At 40.5% G+C, this 12,831-nt stretch overlaps 2 protein-coding genes across 2 annotated transcripts; one reads left to right on the top strand and one right to left on the bottom strand.

Moving 5' to 3' along the window:
- Positions 1–445: 445 nt before the first annotated feature.
- LOC131257565 (pathogenesis-related protein PRB1-3-like) lies at positions 446–1,089 on the top strand. Its single transcript, XM_058258353.1, has one exon. It carries the CDS (start codon positions 526–528, stop codon positions 1,087–1,089), a length of 564 nt encoding a protein of 187 aa, XP_058114336.1. The 5' UTR covers positions 446–525.
- Positions 1,090–4,056: 2,967 nt separating this feature from the next.
- On the bottom strand, positions 4,057–4,757 carry LOC131217142 (pathogenesis-related protein PR-1-like). Its single transcript, XM_058211922.1, has one exon. The coding sequence runs from the start codon at positions 4,715–4,717 to the stop codon at positions 4,142–4,144; it is 576 nt and encodes a 191-aa protein (XP_058067905.1). The 5' UTR covers positions 4,718–4,757; the 3' UTR covers positions 4,057–4,141.
- Positions 4,758–12,831: the final 8,074 nt, after the last annotated feature.

The following is a 12,831-nucleotide window of genomic DNA, read 5'->3' on the forward strand; positions in this document are numbered from 1 at the left end:
TGGTCGTCCAATAAGGATGCCCCACAAAATCACGCCGATCCAATGAATTTCAAGGTTTTTGGGTGGTTAGTTTTGTTTTCTATCACGTCAGCCACATGATGATCGGATCAACATGATTCTTGGGCCATCCTATTTTCATAACGAGACAACCCAATTGTATGGATTGGATGTCATCCGTACACTACAGTTTGGGCCCTAGTTGCACGTTTTTCATCCACAACTAGTTGCATGGACCATCCCCATTTCTCATCAGTACAAATGATTGGTAGCCGTTTTTGGAAGTTGAATAAAATCACATTCAACCAACGGCTAATCCGCCTCGGTTTAAGAGCTTATCACATGGAAATGATTCCATGGTCAGTGGGCCACATCCCTAACACACCCACATTTAGTATTTTAATACATCTTCAGTTCAAAAATCAATAATAAAAAATACTAACCTCCTGTATATATATAACTATAATAACACCAGGTTTTCATCAAAACCCACAACAGAAAATCCAAACCATCAAAATCCCATCTCTCATGGCCACCATCAAAGGGTCCCTCTCATATGGGCTTTTGGGAACCTTCCTCCTCCTTTCCTCCACCCTCCTCCCTACCTTAACTTGCTCTGATTCAAGCCATGAGCTCCAAACAGCGCAAATCGCGAGGCGGTCCCTAGGCGGGACGCCGGCGAATGTTATCCAACAGTATCTAGCGCCGCACAATCTCATCCGGGCCCAGCTAGGCCTAAGACCACTGAGTTGGAGCGACGAGCTTGCCAGCTTCGCTGAGTCGTGGGGGAACCAGCGGCGGCGGGACTGTGCATTGATCCACTCCAATAGCAACTACGGCGAGAACATCTTCTGGGGTAGTGGGAAGAACTGGCAACCGTCTGATGCAGTCGCTGCGTGGGCCGCCGAGAAACAGTACTACGACCCCCAGCGTAACCAGTGCTTGGAGAGAGATTGCCTGCACTACACACAGATGGTGTGGAGGCAAAGCTTGAGAGTAGGGTGTGCTAAGGTCATCTGTGGCCGCGGCGACACGTACATCACATGCGATTACGACCCACACGGCAATGTGATCGGCCAGCGGCCCTTCTGAGGCGAGTTTTTTTTTTTTTTTATAGCATGTTTCTTTCTATCATGAGAAGAAAGAGGCGTTCTTGCAGCGATTCGCTCTTCTTCGAAAATTCAATTGGGTGGTGGTCTTATCGCTTGTAGTGCAATAAAGAAGTGTTCAGCCTCTCCGACGGTGGCAATGCTACAGTTGCTTGGTGGTGGCGGGGCATTGATGATGATTTTTGAGTTTTAATGGTGGTGATTCGATTGCTGAAGCAGCAAGCGTCTGTGGGATTTTATTTTATTTTATTTCAATTTGGGTGTGATCCAAATGGCCTTCGCTACCGCGAAGATCTATTTTCGGTTTTAATTTCGGTTCATATTTTTGGATCTTGGATCTTTTATGAAAATTTTGAGCTTTTCCTCATACAATTTGGGTGATGTTACTGAGCTGGTCCTTGGTTTCTCAAGTGATTATGGGAGATGATATGCATCATATATTGTTCTAAAACTCGGTGAGTCGACTCGGATTTAGCGATTCCATCTTATTCCATATTTTAAGCTGAGTCACTGGGAAGCTGGCTCACGAGCGTGATTCGGTCCTGACTCGACAAGAGTTGCAGTTAACTCACTTGGTCCACTCAATGTGACTCAGTAACTCAAGTTGAGTCGAGTAGATTAAAGATTCGGGTGAGCGTTCGAGTCAATGAACTCATTTAGACATGTACCTAGGACATCTCAAACAACCTTTTCTTGGGGGACTGAAGGAGAAATGGAGGTGGAAGGGTCTCTCTTTTATTAGGTTTCTTTTCTATAGGTAGGGATGGGCTTGAACCCAGGGGTTTAATTTTGAAAGATGAAATTTTATTAGGTAGCAGGCCGCTGTTAGAGATGAAGCATATGCAAAGTATCTTTTAAAGTCATTTGGTTGAATACTCTTGATTGGGCACCATCTGTAACAACAACATGCCGTCCAATAAAATCCAACCACATCAGGTTAGGATGGAGGTTGGTGTTAATAGAAACACTATCTAATTGGCATCAAATATTGAAATGCGCTGTCTATCATTGAGATGGCATCAAATGTTGAAACAAATTCTGTCTACCAGTGAGGCACGGGCTCAAACTCAATTAGGATTTTCTATATTAAATTTAAAGGTATTATTAATTTTTACATCCAACCGTAGGTATATAGGCCAAACTATTTCTATGATAGGCTTCATTATCAATGGGGGATAATTGAAACAAGATCTCACATTAAAATATTTAAATCCTTAATATGGTCATTTAAATCTTTGTGTTTGAGCATGAACCATCTTTTTAAAATATATTTGTGGGTCGTGCATAGGATCTTTCAATCATGATGGTTGTTAATAACCATAAATGTGTGGTCCATCATATAAATAGTATAACAATCCTAAAGTAAATGATGGCAATAAGTTAGGAAGTATTTATGAGGGTTGAGTGGCAGGGTAATAATGGGCTGCACCCGAGCTGGGGGTTGGCCCTAGCTAGTGGTGTCAATGGGATAGGTTGACCTGTCAGGCTTTCGAGCCTAACCTACCTTGGGCCTTGCTTAAAAATCAAGCTCCTATAAAATTAGGTCAAGCTTGGATGTAGATATCCGAAAGCCCATAAGCTCGATCCAATTAGTTAGGGTTTGCAATCTCTCTCTCTCTCTCTCTCTCTCTCTCTCTCTCTCTCTCTCTCTCTCTCTCTCTCTCTATATATATATATATATATATATATATATATATATAGGTCGTGCTCGAGCTGGACTATTTTGGCCATTATGGACTCAAACCAAGTTTGAACTTACATTCAACAATACGTGATGGGCTTAGTGAGGGTTTGGCCCATCCCTAAACCTAGCCCAACTCTAATCCCTTGCCTTGGCTATAATTAGGCCAAAAGGCCTTAGCTATTTTTCTAGCCTTACTGAGCCAGCCCTATAAAGAATAGTTAAAATAATCAATAATTTAAAACCGTCTAATCTTATTAAATGAAAAAATAAAATAAGGTATTCCTTTCACCCACATTAAGTACATCACATGAATGCAATCCAAGATCCAAAGGTGCTTTTAAACTACACATGTACATTAAATGAGAACAGCCAACTAAACCATGGTGGCCCACTTGATGTTACCTGGCCCACCTTGACATTGATTTCAAGCTTAGACCATGTTTAAGGGCCCACCTAGCCCATTATGATATTGAGGGATGTGCAAGCAAAAGTCTTAACCATTCATTTATAGACATGGTTAATCTTAGGGCTGGCAATGGGTCAGTCCGTCCAGTTGGGCTCGATGACCTGACCTGACCCGACCTCACCCAAAACCCGAAACAAAATAAAGAAGTAAAAAATCAGTATATATCTACTGATTGGGTTAGGTTGTACATAGCTTTAATTAGCACCATCTTCCATTTTTAAACCTGAGTTGGGTCAGGACAGTCAAAACCGACCAATGTCCAATTAAATGAGTTAGGTTGGACTTTGATGAATTTTATGTGGGTTGGGTCAGGTATGTCCCATTTTTTAAAAGGGTTTTCCTGGCTACTTGCCTTTTGTACGGTGGAAATAAAAGCATTGTACGATGGACTAAGCACACGTGCCAACTGGGTAAACGTGCATGAGATCCCAGCCATCCTTCAGGTAGGGTTTACTATTATAAATTCACTTCTAAAATCAGACCGGTGCACTCTTTTGTAGCCCACACTTGCATGAGAGAAATAGATGGTTAGAGAAAAAAAAAAAAACCCAAGCGTCCATTAAACAAAAAAAATTCAAAAAAATTACAAAAAGGATAAATCCCAAAGAGCCATGCCAAACGCCAAACAGAAACACTGAGGCTATTAGTACGAGGAAATACTGAAGAGGTGATTCGCAGCACACATGCCTAACTCTGCACACACGTGCAAGATTGGAAACATTCATCAGGTGGGCCACACCGTAAGCGTACCCTGGCCAGAACGAACACTCAATAGCTATAGGCTATACTACAGGTGCACGTCCTGCACTTGATGAATGGCCAGGATCTTACACACGTGTGCCAGGTTGGCAACACAAAATGCTATAATTACAACAATGTGGCCATCTAATACGGCCTTTCTCCAATGTAATTCCCAGGTGGATCGTAGTTGCAAGTGATGAAATCCCCCCTCCCACCCAAACATGTCACCTTGGCGCATCCTAGCCTCCTGCTGCTACTCCACACGATCTGAGTATAGTGTCCACACATCTGGCCAGATGCACACGTGTTAGATCCATACTTATACCACTTTCTCTCCACCACCCACGCCGCCACCGCCTGCGCCGGCGTCCACCCATCGCCACTCCCCCAGAAGATATTCTCTCCATATGGGCCATTCGAATGCTTCAATTCACAGTCCGAACGTCTCTGATTCGCGTACCACTCGGCGTACCGTGCTACGCGTGGGTCCCACACTAGCGGTGGCAGGCCGAGAGCCGTCCGGGCTGCATTGTGGGGGGCCAAGAACTGGCTAGCCAACTGCATGGGGCCTGCTTTTAAGGCGACGGTCGGATCGGATAGGAAGATGAGGAGAAGGGAGGCGATGATCGCCGCCTGAGTGCGGCCCAGCTCGAACATGGCTGTCCACTTAGTTGGTGTGGTGGGCAGGGCTGATACATTGGTTACAGGCATTTGAAGCATTTTATATTTAGTTGTTGGACCGTTTGGGTTGTTTTTTTTTTTCAACTTTGGGTGGCACCCATGTTCGAAAATGATGACCACTTTCCTTATTCTAGGGCTGAGATTCAGCTAAGTCATTGAAATTTCTTATGTTGATACCGCAAATCACTCAAAGGCTATAACATTTTTTTCTTTTATAGGTTGGTAGGCCATGGTCAATTTATCTAGACGACTAGACCATAGAGAGTTATTTGTTACTCTGGCTTCGTAATACGCTTGATACACAGGTAGTCAGAAATTGTATATGGGTCATGCATTAACGCTTGATACACAGGTAGTCTGAAATTATACATGGGTTATGCTTGATACTCTGGCTTGATACACAGGTAGTCTGAAATTGGTAGGCCATGGTAATTTTATCTGGACGACTAGACCATAGAGAGTTATTTGATACTCTGGCTTTGTAATACGCTTGATACATAGGTAGTCTGAAATTGTATATGGGGAACGCTTGTTACTCTGGCTTGATACACAGGTAGTTTGAAATTGGTAGGCCATGGTCATTTTATCTGTACAACTAGACTATAGAGAGTTATTTGATACTCTGGCTTTGTAATGCGCTTGATACACAGGTAGTCTGAAATTGTATGTGGGGCATGCATTAACTCAAATCGAACTGGCTAAATACTGGAACTCACTTTCGCTATCTCATGGTTCAAAATTAGATTGGTTGAATAATCTTAACAGTTGATTTGTGGACAGTTGTTTGTTGAAATAGGATCATCGGATCTTTCTCATTTTTGGCCGTTCAATATGTGTCCAGAAATCCAATGGTCAGGAGCCAATAAGGTTGATTTTTTGTTCAGGTTACATCTAAACTAGGACCCATAATTTGGACGGTTCAGTTTGAATCAATCATATTCCGAGCATGCAATTTGTATGCAATTTTTAGTGCCTGCGTATCATCCATCCATATGTGCCGGAGTATCAAAGCTTTTCTCATAGATTAAGTATATACGTGAAGTTCGGCGTCAAGGGAATTGAATACTGCACGGTATAGAGTCGATAGACTAATGTGAGTTTAAAATGGTGGTGACTCTTACTCCTCACACGTAGCACTCATGTATGGTTATCTCAACCATCAGAATTGTGGGTCAGATTGTGGATGGATCATATCAATGAAACTATGTTGATTAAGAAATCATAACCATCCAATTTATGGCTGTCAAATGGATGGTTAGAATTAAAACAGCATGGTCCAAATTCTGGAAACATCAAGTGTTATTATCATCCTCTCAATTTAAGTTTTCAGCTAGGGTCCGTCCACAATTGGATCAGCGGTTTGGATGGTCAGGATTGCTGTACAAGGCATCTGTATAAGTTGAAGAAGAGTCACCAACAATGTTAAAATGGTGGTGAACTCTCATAGGCGATGGATGTGTACTTTTTTGCGAGCAGGGCCCACGTTTAGGTGATCCAAGCTGTTGATCGGACCCATTATAGATGGAATGTGACAAAACATTTTCTGGACGAATCTACCTTGGACGGATGCTGTGTTATTTCACTAGTAGGCCACTGATCCAACGGCTCGAATGGTCTGATCTAGAATAGTTCTTAGGCGTTGCCCATCCATTGCGTGTCCTGTTCCTATCAACCGTCAGGATCCCTGAACCATAGGCTCCACATGTTCAATCGGAGCCGTTAGTACACTATTCCAGTTCTGATGCATCAACACCCTAACATTCCCTTAATCCTTTTAATCCAACGGATGACTCTTCTCCACCGTCCAAACGCAGTCCTTCGATCAGATGATTGGGAGATTAACGTGGCACGATGTTTCGCCTACGGCCGATCAACGACTTTCCCTACTAATCTAACGGTAGGGATAGTTTATTTTATGTAAATAATCATTGTTTTGTGTGACTTAGATTGCTGGATAGATTAGGAATTTTATTATTCTTATTATACATTAATATAAGAACAGTCCTATTATTGCAGAGAAAGTATTAGGTCCAACCCATTGCACCGTACGTTACTGTCCAACCAGCGGATAAGTTTCAATCTGTTATGTGTTTGTGAAATCCAACCTGTTCAATTGGTTGGCCCCACCATGAGAATCTATCTGAACCAAAATCAAGATAATCCACTATTCAGGTGGGTTAGATCACAGAAAACAATGTATCACTGGTGATAAATAACGAAATAAAGGTGTGGTCCAGCTGATGAGTGAACCAAGATGATTTTTGAACAGAATAATTCTCATGCTGTTAAAAACTATTGGACACGTCGGATTTTGTATATACTGGATATAGTGGAACTTATTTAGTAGTGGACAGTAACTAATAGTACAACTGATTGGACTTGAAAGTAGCAGGTATAGTAGGGTACATCACTTCGCTGGTGTGGTAGCCTGCAACTTACACCAACGGTCAACATTCATATATGAAAAGGGCCAAAGATCTGATTATTAGAAGTTTTCCAGTATTGTAATTTTTTGGGGGGTGATCACTCCATGGGACGGATTATATCAACGGTCTAGATCTTTAAAAGGGGGCTCCACTTGTGGAAATACAAGGCCATAGGACAATATACATCCCATAGGACCAACTGACAGAGGATCATAGCAGGCAAAGTTGGTGAGGTTGATTCTGATGGAGGTTCCAAAGATCCACACGCTCCTTTACACGAGCACACGTGTCAGACTGGCATGTGTGTCCTCCTAGCAGTGAACAAGGTGGCCCTCACCAATCACCATGAAGATGACGATGGTCCACTACTCGCACATAGACATGTACGTTGAATTTGGGCCGTTGACAACTTTACCTTAACCTGTTATTCTCTCCACATAGATTTTCCAACCTGATTAATGGACCAGATCGAATTTTAGGTATGATAAATCTTTAAGTTGGACCCACCTATGATCTTTTCAAATTTCCCACAAAGCTTCCATGTTGGCACGTGCGCCGAATGTAGAGGTACACGTAGGACTTGAAAAGGTCTCTCCACTCCGCACCTATTGTATGTGGGGCCCACCTTATTGTATGTGTAAAATCTACTCCATCTATCAGGTTCCATACTATATTTTAATACTTTCTGATAAAAATCAGCTTGATTAACATCTCATATGGACCACACCAGGTGGATAAAAGGGGATGAGATGGAACCATAGGTTTGCGTGTGGTGCCTCTATTACGTTTATCTTCCATCAAACCCGTTAATCAGGGTTAAGGAACGATTATGAAGATAATTAACAAAAATCAGATAAACACAAACCTCATGCGGGCCACACTGTGTAAACGTATCAGCTTTGTGAGAAATTTTATATTGTTCCCATTTACATGGCCCATATAAGTTTTTAATCAGATTTATATTCTATATGTACGGTTAAAGTAATGTTTTTTACCTGATGAACGGATTGGATTTCACACAAAAAACATGGTGGACCCTACAATGCTTGGTTGATTTACGCGCTGGTCCTCCAACAGGCGTTTGGATGATTGAAATTTCTATCATAGAAAACGAGAAAAGCCACCACCCAAGTATGATGTGAAAGTCAAGCAAGAATATATACGTCGATACAGCTGCTGTATCGAAAGTAATGATACAGGCATTTTTTTCTGCTAAATTGTCATGTAAGTAGAACATCCTATCCGTTAAAAATATGGATCTCTCCATTTTGATCATCTGGTATAAAAATTGGGCTGATAGAGATATAAAGAAGGATGTGACATCAATATAAACAGACAGCCGATGGTGTAACTTAGTGTCCTGATATGGCTCACCCAATGAGTGGATGGGATTGATTTTCAAATAGGATAAGGAACATGATATGAATCACCTTTTTAACAGATAGGATATACTTAATATATGATATGTTTCATATATTGGCGGGAAAATAATGGATGTATCAATATTTATGATACAGCCGCTGTATCTTTTCTAAATTCCGGCACCCGAAATCAGCGGAGAGTGGCGTGTCTTTGTCATCTCACCGTTAATTAAGGATCCTATCGAAAGGTGTCTTTGTCATCTCACCGTTAATTAAGGATCCTATCGAAAGGAACAAACTAGCCACGTGGCAATTGTTGATTGGTAGGGGCACTCGTGGACATGCCAGAGCCCAAGAGTCGGGTGATTGTGGCAATCCTGTTGGCGTAATTTCTGATATTAATGGATGTGTGACCGTTGATTTTTTAGATTTTGTAAAAGAGTACCTCATTATTTTGGAATTTACATTCCGGTACCTATTTTAGGAAGCTTTACATCTTTATCAATGAAAATGGGAATTGTACTCTCTTGCATCGGATGGAAGTGGGGTCTACCCAACATGTGATCTGGGCCGTTCAATATTAGGCGCTGACCACTGTGAACAGGCCAAATGGTATTTGTTAGGATCTCTCTATCCGGGAGATTTTCTACGGGCCAAAATAGTGAATTGCATCATGCCAACGGGTTTGGATAGCCGAATGGTAGGCTTACCTGTACCAGCAGAAAATATCAGACATATCATCTATCCCAGGCACATGTAAAAATGCGGCCCTTTGGTTACACCTATATTCAATGTCTTAATGTATATTAATAAAAAGTTACCACATGTGGACACTTTGGGTTTAATATCAGTGAAATCATACTTACAAGTATGGAGGTATATTGGGTTGATCTTCCCTTGGTGATACGCATTTCGTTATTAATGTGGTGGTATAGAGCAATACACATGCCTTTAGTGGAGCGAACTGACGAATGTCATATGACCGTGATTACCAAGCCAATTAATGAAGCAATGTGCCCAACACGTCTATAAAGATAAAGAAAGAATTTTATCATAAATCTGGCTACGATACACTTGGTAAGATCATATCTTGCATTAATCCTTTTGAAATAATTGATCTTTTTAGAAACGATCAGAAGGTCCGTGACAATCATGAAGATTTCAAATATTTAGAGATCGGACTAATTTCTGAGCAAATTTATATAGCACAAACCCAAAATAGAAGAGGATAAATACTAAGCAAATCGGGTCCATGTCCGCACATCAATTAGAATTAAAAGAATGGGAGAGCTCAACGGTTGATACAGTCTCACCGGTTTAACGATCAGAAGGGAGAGATCATGGAAAGGGCGGAGCTGGCTCTGCTAAGGTCATTTAAATGCATGACAATGATCGATTTAAGATATGAGATCAACAGTAGAGGTTTACTAATTAAACTATTTTTACATGCAACATTATCTTGAAGGTCTCCAATATGATACTATGTACGTAAAAGTGGAGATCTGAAAGTCCAATTTTAGATTTACACGGATCTATTTAGATTGTATATCATAAATACAGAGAATCTATAATCATTAAGGAAACTCAGATAGAGTTTTACCGCCTTGACAACCTATAAAAGGAGCAAGCGATTAAGAGCTCGAGGCCCCGCGCCAAACACAATTTATCATCTTTTATCATCTTTACATTTATCATAGTATGACATAGCTTAGCCTTAGCATAGATCGCTATTGTACAGTGCCACCGCAACAGTGCCGTCAGATTAGATTAAACATCTAGAACCTTAAATTATTGAATCCCGATTAACCAAGTCTTTACTTGGACGATCATCTGTCTGGTCACATCCTGCCAACCTCATTTCGATCATATGTTCTTACAGATGGATTGAGCATTAATTTATCTCTTATTTGTTTATTTCTCTAGTTTATTTTGATACTCTATCAATTGTAATGCACTATATTCAAGTATTAATGAAATCTGCATTGTTTTAATGTTCTTCTTTTTTATTTGTCCATCTTTATTTCTTTTAGAAATATTAATTAGAATTATTAGTAAAAGAATAAGTCTTTAGACATAAGGCACCAAAAAATCTATTAGAGATGACTGGCCTTAGCATTTCGCAAATCACCCGATCATGGATCACAACCGGTGGCTAACTCAATACTTGGATTTTCGAATTCAGTCCTACTCGTTCATTTTGGCTCGGGTCACCAACATCATTTAATCAAACATTGGGTCAACATCATTTATTCAAACATTGGGTTGAGTACAACTCTGGTACACTTACACATTATAAACGTGCACGAAATCAGAATGCAAGCCCTCATTCGCACATGTAGCCTTGTGTTTGATAGAATTGTGCTAATACCATTTACAAACCACCAAATGTGCTGAATTACTTCATGGGTATCAAATCCTAGCCGTCCATCAGTGGGTCCATTATGTAATTTGATGTCCAAAATCAAAAGTCGAGCCAATGCTCTCATCTACTGGGCCATAGGGTTGGAAGCAATGGACATCTTGATTTTATTATGATAAGTGGGCCCACATTTCGCTGGTCCAAACCACTGGTTGGATGGTTCCTTCCATGGATGGACTATGCTTTGATTCATGAATCTTTGTTGAAATAGGACCATTAGATGTTTCTTACTTTCAACTGTCTATAAAATAGGAGGGCATTTTTAACATTTACAAGATCTAAGCTAAATAATCTAATTGCCGTATCCTAAGGAAGGTATTGAAATGAAAAATACTTTAACTAATTAGGCATGGTAATGAAAAACTTTTTAAAAAAGGTATTGGCACGTAAATTCCAAAATAATAAGGTAGTCTTTTGTAAAAATCTCATCTTTTTAAGGGCACAATTGGTTTGTAAGTTACTTGCGATAAGCTACTTGTTAAACTGAAGTTAATTTAAATATTAAAAAAGTTACTTATAATTGATCATAAACTAAACTTACTTATCTTAAATAAGTTATTTATCTACTGTTGTAAGTAAAAAAAGTAATTTATTTGGTGGTGTCCAAACAGGGGACTTAATAACATCATGTAACTTTTGCTACCTTCACACGTGTGCGAGAGCCCTGCCCATCCACACACAGGCACACGTGCCAATGTGGGACAGTTGTATTCTATACCCGAGGTTTCCATCAGGTAAGTTATATACGCAGGTGGGCCACAGTGAATAAACCAACGATGAAGAGAATTTCTTATGGTCTTTCATTTGTTTTTGTTAGCTGTGTGATGTGTGAAATGGCCTGATTTTAGACCCAAAGATTTAAACATTGAAGTACACCAGCTGGAAGGTAGGATCTTGTACACGTGTTTCATATTAGCACGTGCGTCATTCAATGGATGGACAGGGGCGACTAGAGTTGTATGACAGGTTAGGAGTGTGTGAGTAATGGATTATGAAAATCCTAAGTGTTCACCCACCAGATCATGGTCCCAATCATGACAGATTAGGATCATCTGATGGTATCTATTTAACGGTCCAAATTTCGAACCAACAATGGTACAAGTGGGTCCATCTTTGGGTGATCTGATCAGTTCATCTGGTGGTCCCCATTATTTGATGGGCCACATCCCAACATCACCAAGACCGGGTCTTTGTGCAATTCAATTAAATATGGAGCCACATATGTTAATGAGGGCATGTATTCGGTCAAAATGGACGATTAGGATGGTGTGGGCATGCCAAAATTATACTTGGCTCGAGTTTGATTGAACGTTGGTGCCTCCCGCGCCGAGATGGATCGTTTAAGACTAAATTCAATGACTTAGTCCCCCTCTTAACCACTGGTTATTACAATATTGATCATGCGATTTGCAGGAGGATAGAGGTTGCAACCAATGTGTTCTTTTTACCTTGTGTTTTATGGATTTATTTTCTCACCAATAATTGTAGTCGATGTATTTCTTCTCAAATACATCACATTAGGCCTCGCCCATGGGCCTCGAATACAACATAATAGGCCACAATCCATTGACTTCAAATACACAATAGGTAGGTGTTGACTCCCCAAGTATAGGGTTGTGATGTAGTAATAAACTCGGTAAGACCGAGGTCGAATCCACAGAGACTGAAACTGGTATGTGATCTGAAACTAGGTAGAAATAGAACTAGTCTAGGATGCGATCTAAACCAAATAGAATTTAAGAAATAATTGTGGAATAGTTATCTAAAACTTTAAGGAATTCAGAGGAAGGAAACTAGGGATTCAGAGGATCCACTTGTAGAGATCAGGGAGAAATTATGCCTGCTTCAGAAATCATGGAATTTAACTAGACTTCCTTTGATATAGTTTTCAAGAGGTGAAAGGTATATGAATTAGAATGGATTCCATCATCTAACCATGCCCAGGAG

This window comes from Magnolia sinica, chromosome 10 (assembly GCF_029962835.1).
Source record: "Magnolia sinica isolate HGM2019 chromosome 10, MsV1, whole genome shotgun sequence".
NCBI lineage: Eukaryota > Viridiplantae > Streptophyta > Magnoliopsida > Magnoliales > Magnoliaceae > Magnolia > Magnolia sinica.

Bases quoted from the DNA above. Each gene is read 5' to 3' on its own strand.
- LOC131257565 (XM_058258353.1), top strand. From the start codon at position 526: ATGGCCACCATCAAAGGGTCCCTCTCATATGGGCTTTTGGGAACCTTC.
- LOC131217142 (XM_058211922.1), bottom strand. From the start codon at position 4,717: ATGCTTCAAATGCCTGTAACCAATGTATCAGCCCTGCCCACCACACCA.